Consider the following 11,415-nt stretch of genomic DNA (forward strand, 5'->3'; position numbering starts at 1 on the left):
GCGCCGGCCGGCGGGGGCGGGAGCTGGGGCGGCGGTCCGGCCCGAGGGCGCCTCCTTCTGGCGGCGCTGGTGCTCCTGTGGGCGCGGGGCGCCAGGGGCCAGAGCAGCCCCCAGCGGGGCGCGATCCTAGGCATGAGGCTGGTGAGCTGCAACAAGTCGTGTGGGATGGACACGGATGGCATCATCTTCGTGTCCGAGGGCAGCACGGTGAACCTGAGGCTGTACGGCCAGAGCCTGAGCGACATCTCTAGCAACCTGATCTCCTTCACCGAGGTGGACGACGACGACACCGCCCGCAACTCCACTACCTGCCCAGAGCTCACCAAGGACCTGGTCATCCAGCAGCTGGTCAACGTGAGCCGTGGGAACACGTCCGGGATGCTCGTGGTGGTCACCAAGTTCCTGCGGAGGAGCGAGAACAAGAAGCTGTACGCGCTCTGCACCCGGACTCGAGCTGATGGGCCCTGGGTCAGGTGGACGGACAAGGACTCACTGCTGGTCATGATGGAGGAACACGGGAACATCCTGCCCCTCTGGCTGCACATCCTCCTGATCATGGTGCTTCTGGTGCTCTCGGGTATATTCTCGGGCCTCAACCTGGGGCTCATGGCCCTGGACCCCATGGAGCTACGCATCGTGCAGAACTGTGGCACTGAGAAAGAGAGGAAGTATGCCCGCAAGATCTTGCCCATCCGGCGCAAGGGCAACTACCTGCTCTGCTCACTGCTGCTGGGGAATGTACTAGTCAACACCTCCCTCACCATCCTTTTGGACAACCTCATCGGCTCCGGCCTCATGGCGGTGGCATCCTCCACCGTTGGCATTGTCATTTTTGGGGAGATTGTACCTCAGGCGCTGTGCTCCCGGCACGGGCTGGCCGTGGGTGCCAACACCATCATTCTCACCAAATTCTTCATGCTACTCACCTTTCCCCTCAGTTTCCCCATCAGCAAGCTCCTGGATTTCGTCCTGGGTCAGGAGATCCGCACTGTGTACAATCGGGAGAAGTTGATGGAGATGTTGAAGGTGACAGAGCCCTACAATGACCTGGTAAAAGAGGAGCTAAATATGATCCAGGGGGCCTTGGAACTAAGGACCAAAACGGTGGAAGATATCATGACCCAGCTTCACGACTGCTTCATGATCCGGAATGATGCTATCCTGGACTTCAACACCATGTCGGAGATCATGGAGAGTGGCTACACGCGCATTCCTGTGTTTGAAGGTGAGCGCTCCAACATCGTGGATATTCTGTATGTCAAAGACTTGGCCTTCGTGGACCCTGATGATTGCACCCCCCTCAAGACCATCACCCGCTTCTACAACCACCCGGTGCACTTCGTCTTCCATGACACCAAGCTGGATGCCATGCTAGAAGAGTTCAAAAAGGGTAAGGACTGTGCAGCTCTCTGATCACATGTCTCTGGCACCTCTAATTCTCATGTGTGTTTATTGGCTGCAGATTTTAGCGTTTGGGTTGCGCTGACCCTTTGCTCCTCTCCTTCCCCTCTGAGGTGATTGGTACTAGGCATGGTGCTTAAGTGTCTGCCGACTTCAAGGTTCTGTGCTTTGTGCTCTCACATGAATCAAAGTGGGAAAAGACACACTTGTTCACTTTTGGGGACAGAGTGAGACTTCAGGGAGCAGGATAGAGCAAGGCCAGTGCCCAAAAAGAGGCCAGTGGGGACAGGGCTGGGCAGTGGTGGAAACCTTCACAGGGAGGGAACATTTGGGGAGAGTGTTGGAAAGATGGAGTGGTTTGGCACTTGAGACAGGATGAGCCACATAGACAGCCTGCGTGGGGAGAAGCTACAGATGTGCTTGTGGGACAGGTGACATAGATGGAACACTGGCCCAGTTGATGAGCAGCCAGTGGGGGAGAGAGGCAGGGGTGTCCGGGCTTTGGGTGGACAGTAAGTTCGTTCCAAGCTTGGAGCCCTGGAAGGTTTTCGAGCTGGGGAGTGACGTCATAGGAGCGCTGAGCCCACAGAAACAAAACAGGGAGGTCTCTGAACAATGCCAAGTAATACATTCCGCTATTCAGCAGAAGCGAGCAGATTAAGTTTGGTGATTGTTCTGTCTTTCCCAGGCGCCAGACATAAGCCTGCCCCTGTGGTCTGCGGGAGCCCCGCTGGCCTCGTGCCACCACATGCTCTTTTCTCACGTGTGTTCTTGGCCACTTCTCAGGTGGTCAGAGGCCTGTAGAAGGATCACTCCACCCTCAGCCTCACCTCAAAGCCCCAGGCATGCACCCTTCCCTTCCTTCCAACCAAATTTTCCTCCCACCTCAGCCACCCAGAACCCCTGAGTGCAGTAAACAAGGCAATTATGGAAGAAAACCCTCTTGGGCTGCAGGAGGTGAGGAGGCAGACAGGGCCGGCAGCGTGGGATGGGGGTCTTTAGAAGGAATGGGGAGGTGGGGGCCTGGCACCTTGAGCTCAGTCCCCATCTCCTTCCTGTAGAAGAGGTGCAGAGGTTGAGGCTCAGGCAGAAGCCACCCTCTTATTCTTTATTCATTTTAGAAAAAAGTGATACTGGGGATTGAACCCAGGGCTTTGACACTGAGCTACATTTTATTTTGAGACAGTCTATCTATGTCAGTAATTCTCCAGACTGAGCTCAACCTTGCCATCTTTCTGCCTCAGCTTCCTAGAGTGCTGTGTGCACACCAGCACCACGCTTTGGACTCCGTCTTGAAGCAAATGCAGGTCGTTTCTGGATGGAGAGTAAGGACAGCCTTGGAGTAGTTTAGGGAGGTAGCAGGTAGCTTGGTTGGAAAAGATGTTTGGGTCTAGGTTGAAGCAAGTGTAGTAGGTTATATCCTTCCTTGGTAAGTTTGCCAGACCGGATCTTAGCACCTGAGCCGAGGGGTATTGGAGGACTGTAAGCCAGAGTAGGAGATAGCAGGGTGGAGGCCTGGCGGACATACCTGTGCTGCTGTGGGGAGGAGCATGAGGGTGCAGACCCAGGGTTCTGGTCCTCCCTGGCCCAGCAGAGGCAGAGAAGCAGTGAGGAGCAAGCCTCATCCCGGGACTCTTCTTCCAGTTTCCTGGTTGGGAACCTGCTGAGGACGCCCAGGGCAGCTTCCTCTGCTCACCCCTGTGGTCTCCAGAGGTGGTGGGACCCGCCAGCCCAGTGAGATCTGGATCCAACCCCAGATCTGGATCCAACCGTGCGGGCTGGCCATGCCCAGAATGGGTGGGGGCATCTTGGGGCTCTGCCAGGCCATCCTTGGACTCCTTCTGGTAAAGAAGCACCTTTTTGTTGAGCTGGGAGGACAGTTTACATTTTTGAGGCCAGAGCTCTGTTGAGCACAAATCTGACTCACCTCAGAGCCTGGAGTCTAGAATCTGGGGGACACTGAGCTGAGCCTTGCAGGGGCACCAGCCATCCCTGGAAAAGCTGGAACCGTCAGCCTCAGGCTGTCTTTTCCTGCTTCCTGGAGGATTGGGAAGTTATAAATTGTCACACCAGATTCCTCCCAGGTCGGTCTTTCCCAGGTCTTTCCATCTGACATTTGCCTTTATTCTGAGGCTACCCAGCTTGAAGCAAGCCAACCTGGGTATATATCTGCAACTTAAAAGATTTTCTTTACAAGTTTTATATTTATTGTTTTGAGTCAAGATCTTGTTATGTAGTTCAGGCTGGCCTTGAATTCAGTATGTAGCCCAGGCTACTCTGAAACTCACCGTGATTCTGCTGCCTCAGCCTCCTGTTCTTTATACATTTAGTGTTTGAAAAGTTTCCTTTTTTGTTAAGAGGAAAACAATTGAGCAAGGTCAGTGTGGCCAGTGTAGTCAGCAGCAAGTACCAAAACCAGAGCTGGGGTTCTCCCTGGATCCTCACCTCCACGTTGGCTAAGAGCTCTGAGCCTGGCACTGCCAGAGCCCTTCTGCCAGGCTTTGATTCTCCTTCAGGGCCCTTTTAACTTCCTTCCCCAGCCGGCACAATGAACTTCTGAGAGTGGGAGTGCGGCCTGGTGCTCCCAGGACTCAGCACCTTCTGGAAATGGGTCTTCCAGAAATGTGTGCTGAACAGGTACGTGAATAGCGTGTGAGCTGGTGACTGTGCGGCCAGCCTCACAGCTGAACTCTTCCTTGAGCACACCAGGAACACCCAGCTTGGGACCCTAGCCGTTCTCTGACCCAGGGTCAGGGGGCTCACTGTCTTTCCCCTTCATACTTGCTTCGGGGCAGCTTAGTGAGGCCATCCTGTCACTCTGTTTAAAACTGCTGGAACTGGGACTGGGGATATAGCTTAGCAGCATAAGCGCCTGCCTGGCAAGTGCAAGGTCCTGAATTTGATCCCCAGTACCCAAAAAAAAGATAAAGGTTTAGGGCTGGGGAGATGGCTCAGTAGAATAAGTGCTTTACTGGCATGCACAAGGGTCTGAGTTCAATCCCCGGTTCTGCCAAAAGTTAAAAAATATATATATAAAACTGCTGGAATTACAGGTGCAGACCTGAGAGACCAAGGCAGGAAGGTGGAAAGTTCAAGCCCAGCCTGAGCAATTTAGCAACCTAGTGCGACTATGTCTCAAAATAAAGAATAAAAATGATCTGGGGATGTAGCTCAGTGTAAAGGCCCTGGATTCAATCCCCAGTACCACCAAAAAAACCCCAAAAGTAACCAAAAAACCCAGTCCTCCATCCTCCCTTCTACCTGACTGTCCCCACCTCCCCTACCATGTGCTCATTTTGGTCTCCTCAAAGCGCTCTCAGGCTTCCGCATCTGTGGGCTTTGCTGATTGGCCATCTTGCTGTCTCCCCGCCCCCCGCCATAGCTCCATTCCAAGGCTTCATCTTGTTTAGGGCCACCTCTGTAGCCCCCCATCTGCTCTGGGCACACAGTGAGGCCTCAGTAAAATGTCACTGGTGAATTAATGAAAGAATGACCTTTCCACTAAGGAGTGAACTGTTCCCATTCCGAGAGTGACAGCGCCTTGAGGCACCCAGGAGGGTGGAAGCTGTATGTAATTGGTAGCACGCGTCATGCTTGTGTGCTCAGGATCCAGAGTGCCCTGCTCAGGTCCCCTTCCCTGTGCCTCAGTTTCTCTGCCAGTATGTGGTCTGTGGCCACATTGAGGGGTGAACCTCCTCCAATTGCACTGCCTGTTGACTCCATGCAGGGAGCCCCATGCCATGTGCAGGAGGACATCATGCTGGGGGCCCCGAGGCCCCAGGAGCGAGGGACGTGCCAGCGTAGCAGCAGCTCCTGCAGTCTGAACCTTGCTCTTCTGCCGGCACTGTGCCTGGGCCTGTTTGCATGCTGGGTGTGGGGAGTGGGCTCACCTGCAGCTGGGGTCAGGAGCGAGCGTGGCCTGCTCTCCAGATACACTTGCCTTTGCCTCTGTTTCTGATGCCTTTGCACACACTGAAGCGGGGTTGCAATGAGCTCCCTATGCAGACCCTGTGGTCCTAGAGGTTGGGCCCCAAGTGCACAGAACTCACTGTCCAGCTTCGCTGGGACCCCTCCTTTGGGGCATTCTTGCCCCTCCCTGGTCCTTAGCTCATCCCCAGCTAGTTTATCTTTTCCCACCCACCTTATAGCATGGACACCCCACCCAGCCAGAGCGGGGTTTAAATTCCACCCAGCTTGGTCATTGACCTAGGAGGTGACCTTGGCCCTGTTCCTGTTCTTCTCCACAAGCTTGTGGGATGTCATTTGGAGGGGACAGAAGGCCAGAAATATTTTTATTAAAAACCCCTCCCAGCCGGGTGTGGTGGTACATGCTCATAATCCCAGCACTCCAGGAGGCTGAGGACAGAGGACCTAAAGTTCAAGTCCAGCCTGGGCAATTTAGCCACCCAAAACCCTGTTCAAAGTATTAAAAGTAATAATTATTTTAAAAGGGCTGGGCTGGGTCCCCGCGATGGCTCTGGCCTGGACACGCAGCTCTGCCTTGCGTCCTGCAGGAATCCAGATGAGATCTGGAGTGACGCAGCTACCCTTGGAGCTTGCACAGTGCCAGGGAGGATCCTACAGTTTTGCCACCAGGACAGCGATGTACCCTCTGATATGAGAAGGAGCCAAGAGTCAGGTTCTGTATGTCTTGCAACTTTATGACAAGATTGACTCAGAAGAGCTCTTCATACATTGTAATTTTAAGGGCTGGCCAAATAGCTCAGCGGATCAAAGCACCCGCAAGCAGGCGCAGGGGCCAGGGGTTCGATCCCCAGGCCTGCCCTGCCGGCCCTGCCCCACTGAGACAGCAATTGAGACTGGGCATGTGGTGCGTGCCTGTAATCTCAGCTCTTGGGAGGCTGTAAATAGGTGGATCACTACAAGTCCCATCTATAGTGAGACCCTGAACAACCTGTAGATCCTTTCCTAAAATATAAAAAAAAATAAAAAATTCCCATTTTATGAAAGACCTGGGCTTAGACATTTCAGACCAAGTGAAGGTTATCATGGCCAGGGAGGATAAATTTGAGTTTGAAATTCCTGATACAGATACGGAAAAGTTAATATGTTCACAGGAAATTGTAGATGACATTGTAGATGAGGATCTGTATAAATAAAATATCAGACTCCTTCTCCTCACAGAGGACTCTAGTGATATTGGGGATTGTTTTGCCTTTCAAAAATGAATTGGTAAAACTAAAAAATGAAAAATGAAAGGGAGCTGGGTATGTAGTTCAGTGACAAGTCCTAGTTTCAAAAACAAAACAAAACAAACAGCCCTCCCAGACTGGCCACAGTGGCACAGGCCTACAAATCCCAGCACTCTGGGAAGATGAGGCAGGAGGATTTCAACTTCAATCTCAGCCTGAGCAGTTTAATTGCTTAGTGGAACTCTGTCTCAGAAAACAAATGGAAAACCTCTACATTGCCATCTGCGTCACAGCAGATGTCCCTGCGAATCTCACTCTGTAGAGTCAAGGAGAGCACACTGCATGGGTGTCCCACCCGCCCCTGGCTCCTGTCATCCCCGCCCCCACCCCATCACTTCTGCCCCCACCCACCTGTCTCCTTATTCCTTTGTTCAACAAATGACTGCACCTCTGGCTGCCTGTGTGTCAGACAATGCTGTCTGTTGGGAATAAAACGATCCCATTCATAGACTCGAAGCCTGCCAGGGTGACGCAGGCAACCAGAGCCAGGCCATGTGGGGTAACCAGTGGGCACAGGCAGGACGGGGCCTGGAAGTCAGGGCCAGGGAGTGGCTGCGCACACCACAGGTTTCTGGCCTGAGCTTTGGGTCCACATTGTCACTGTTCCTGGTAGAAAAAAGAGGCAGTTCGGTTAGGGCAGCAGTAATACTAATGGTCTTACCCTCTCTCAGGGTCTTCCAGGAGCGCCAGCGTTCCTTGCCCAGATCCTGCCCTCCAGTTGCCTGGGCATTCTGCTAGAAGGCACCTTTGGGGCCAGTGGGTTCCGTGATGCTGCCCCTGCTGGATCGCACCGGGCGCAGGACCCCAGACAGGAGTGCAGATGAAGACACTCCCATGGGTGTGGGAGGGAGGCCAGCGTTGGCCCGGAGCACGCAGCATAGGAGGAGGTGGCCACGCACAGACTGGAGGGGACGGTGAAGCCCAAGGTACCTGGACCAGAAGCTGCAGAGCAGGTGTTTCTGAGAGTGACAGTGGCTGCCCACTACTGGATGATATTAGCGGGGCAGAGGTCCCAGTAGGGCAGTGACAAAGTACTGGCCAGACTGTTGCCTCCTCGATGCTGTGGGCAGGGGCAAGGCCCTAGAGTGGCCCATGTGTCCCTTGCTGGCACCGTGCTGCCTTTGTGTGAGGAACTAGGTTGCAGAACAGTCTTCCCAACCTCCTGGTGACAGATGCAACCCGCAGCTGGTGGGTGCTGGGCTGTCTGGAGAGGCGCTCGGCCTGCTGGGCTCTACCTTCCCCAAGTTGGGGCTTTTTGACTAGGAAAGCAGCTCCTGTGTTTCCCGGATGCCTTCGGTCAGCGTGGCTGCGCTGAACAAGGGAGGTGCGCTTAGGACTCCAGAACTCCCGGAGCTGTCCTGCTGGAGCTTGGATATCAGGACGGGATCCTGACAGGAGGCTTGTCTTGTCTCTAAAGTCCCAGGAAACACTGCAGGGAGGGGACATTTCAGCCAGGCCTCCTAGGAGTTGAGGCTTGGTCTTGTCCCCCTGCTGTGCCAGGAGCTCTTAAGCCAGAGCTGTCGGATGGGAAGAAAGCCCATTGGTCTTTGTGCAACTTTGCATGAGAGTGCCTCTCTATTGGGCCTGCTTCTCAGCCCTTTCTTGGGAGGCTTATTTGGGTTGCTTTTGTTGGGTTTTGTTTTGTTTGAAGTAGCAATAGGGTCTTACTACTCGGCCCAGGCCATCTTCCAACTCCCAGCAACCCCCTTGCCTCAGCCTCCCGAGTGCTGAGATTACAGGTGCACACCTGTCTCTCCAGAGCGGCCCTGAGATACAGATGCCTGTGCCTTCTCTCTGCCCATCTTCCCCACCCTAGTGCTACTCTGCAGACAAGCTTGGCACAGTGAATATACCTACGGCATCTTTGGGTGGCAGGTAGCCTGCTGCCCCTGATTCCTTCCCCTGTCCTGCAACTTCCCTGACCTGCAGGCCCAGCTTGCAAGCACGGTTGTCTCTCCTGACACCGACACTTACTGAGTGCTGGTGTCTGAAAGCCTGTGGGGAAAATGTGCACGGGGGAGGTGAGCCGGGCCCTTCTGGCTCTGTCCCACTGCCCGAGCCCCTTTGCTGTCCTGGCCCCAGAACCCTTTGAGCCTCTGGGCAGAGCTTCCCCAGAGGACACGAGGGTTGCAGGATTTCCTCGCGCCCACCTGGCCCTGGGTGACGAGGATGGCGGTTTCATCCTGCTACTCCTGTCCTCTGAGCCTCAGTCGCTGGGCTGTGGGGCCAGCCTGTCACATGTGTCCAGCACCTCCCAATGGGCCATGCCAGGACACCCTGTCGGTAGGGCTTAGAGGCAACTTGACAGCCCTGGCTCATTTTGAAGCTTATTATCCAGACTTCTTAGTCTAGTTCCTGTTTTAGTTGTCAGGTGATGTTATTTTATAGTGTCTTATTTTCTTCTTAGGCATAAAAGAAAGGCAGCTTATCACCAGAACTTTAGAAAACATACAGAAATCTGAACAAAATTTAAGCTGTAAACTTGTGAGCAAGAAAGATAGTGATACCTTTTTTAAGACTTGCTTTCCAAAAAAAAAAAAAAAAAAGACTTGCTTTCACTGTTTCAGTTTTACAAATCTTGCCACAAATAGCAGGATCAAAACCACTTTTAGTTCTAGGCCACACTCTCGGCCTGGAGCCACCTGGAGGCCTGTCCATAGGATCATGGGCCAGGGACAGTTCTGTGGCCTGTTCTTCAGGCTGGGTTGAGATCGGTTTTGCAGATCGCTCCCCTGATAAGCAATGGTGTCCTTTGCTATCCCTGGGAGCAGCCTCTTCATTTGTACCAAGAGGAGAGGAGAGAGGTTCGCAGGAAGCAGAGCCCTAAGGCCAGGTGTACAGGCTACCCTATTGTGATGGGGTTAAACCTGGTGGCACTGGTGAGTCCCCAGAGGTTAGGACGACACAACTGTGCTGTAGGGCTGATTTCCTGTGACCTAGGCAGGGCCCTCGAAAGACTGGTTCCCCGGCCTCTCTGGAATGCCTGGGCTCTCGCCAGCTGGCTGCCCGGAGCCTCCTCGAAGGAGGAGCCCTTCACCATCCCACTGCCAGCTCGCTGGCACCCACACGACCTGCACCCACCACTCGCTGCCCTCATCGCTGTGCTTCATGTGTGCACAGGCACATGTGCATGCATGCTCCCACACACGCCTGCCCCCCGCTCCGCACGTGCATAGATCCACTCTCCTGCTCACACTCACTTGCACAAACAGGGTCTGTCCCACACACTTACCCCTGCAGCATGCAGGCACACACACACACATCTGAGGCCCTGCTTTGAGCTTAGATCTGTCCTTCATCAAGCTTTCCTAAGAATCAGAAGTCAGATTGGTATGTATGTATTTTTTTCTTTCTGATACAGAGTCTTGCTATGTAGCTCAGGCTGGCCTCGAACTTGAGGTGATCCTCCTGCTTCAGCCTTTGGAGTGGTGGGATTGCAGGTGTGCACCACCACACCCAGTATAAGTCAGCTTAAAAAACAAGCTTATGCTCGTGCAGTGGAATGCTCAGATTAGTCACTGAGTCTTGAGTTCAGAAATGTTTCTCTTTCATGGCTGGTGACTCAGCCCTCCACTTGGTGACAGCGTCCACACAGAGGGCTGTGACAAGCACTAGAAGGCAGCACGTAGGGCGTTCGGCTGTGCCCAGCACCGTGTTGTCACACAGTAAATAGTGGCTGTCTTAACAATTGCTGTTATTATTGTCCACAAGGTGCCCCAGTTGGCGTCGACTCCGGCTTCTGGCCCTTGGTTCCGTGATGGCAGTGGCAGCCATGGCCGGCGGCCCCTCTGTCGTGTGGCAGGGTTAGAGAGGCCCTGAGCCGGCTGAGTTCCGCAGAGTGGCCGCTAATGCAGAGCCTGTCTCCCCAGGACCCTGGTGCCCGTCAGAGAGGCCAGCAGGCCGAGCTGGGGGGAGAGTGCACAGGGCGGAGATGCTTGGCCTGGGGAATTCTGGGCTGGAAGCGTCACCAGGGAAGTCCCGCGTTGGCCGCAGGAGCCGAGGATAGTCCCGCCGCATGGCCAGGGCTCCAGGGACCCAGCCAGACTCTGCCTAGGGCTTGGAGCCTCTGCCAGGGCTCCTTCTGGAGGGCTCACTTGGGGTGGGGAAAGAGACAGGAGGAGCCAGGGAAGACTGTCTGCGGGGCTCATTTACCCAGAAAGCGCCAGCCCCAGAGCCAAACTGTCTTTTCGGTGTCGGGGGGTTGTCTGGCCATGAATCCTGTTGGGACCATGCCCCGACCCTGAGCACATTCCACATGCTCCGTCCCTGTGGAAGGGTGCTTATGTCCCTTTGTGATGTTCCTGCTCACGTGTGTTGTGGTTCCTAAGGAGCTGCCCGCCTTCTCCTTACTGATGTCTAGGAATTCTTCAAATTCAAGTATAAACTCATTATCAGACAAAAATGTTGTGGGCCTGTTGTTTTAGTACATTTTCCCTCTACTGTCTTTTTAAAGAACTGGACATTTATTTTTATTTTATTTTTAATTTTTTTTAAATTTTTTATTTATGCATGCGTGTGTGTGTGTGTGTGTGTGTGTGCGTGTGTGGCCAGCTCAGCTCAGCCCACCAGGGGGCGGGGGCTGGCTGGCATGTGGTGCTGGGGGATTGAACCGTGGTCCTTGTGCTTTGCTAAGCTTGTTTTAAATAGGTGCTTTAGACCACTGAGCCATCTCACCAGCCCCAGAACTGGACATTTAAATAGCTTTCATTTTTAAAGTTACTCTTTTTTTTTGGAGACAGGGTCTTGCTTTGTAATTTAGGCTGGCCTTGACCTCACTATGCAGCCCAGGCTCGCCTCAAAC

At 53.8% G+C, this 11,415-nt stretch overlaps 1 protein-coding gene across 1 annotated transcript in view; it reads left to right on the forward strand.

Moving 5' to 3' along the window:
* Positions 1 to 11,415, forward strand: part of Cnnm4 (cyclin and CBS domain divalent metal cation transport mediator 4) — a gene marked incomplete at its 5' end in the record, with an annotated part of 49,716 nt that continues 38,301 nt past the window's right edge. The window contains one exon of the mRNA XM_004633243.2: positions 1 to 1,390. Coding sequence (XP_004633300.1) covers positions 1 to 1,390 — 1,390 coding nt within the window. The remainder of the gene's footprint in view (positions 1,391 to 11,415) is intronic.

The sequence above is a fragment of the Octodon degus genome, unplaced genomic scaffold (assembly GCF_000260255.1).
Source record: "Octodon degus isolate 3935 unplaced genomic scaffold, OctDeg1.0 scaffold00052, whole genome shotgun sequence".
Lineage (NCBI taxonomy): Eukaryota > Metazoa > Chordata > Mammalia > Rodentia > Octodontidae > Octodon > Octodon degus.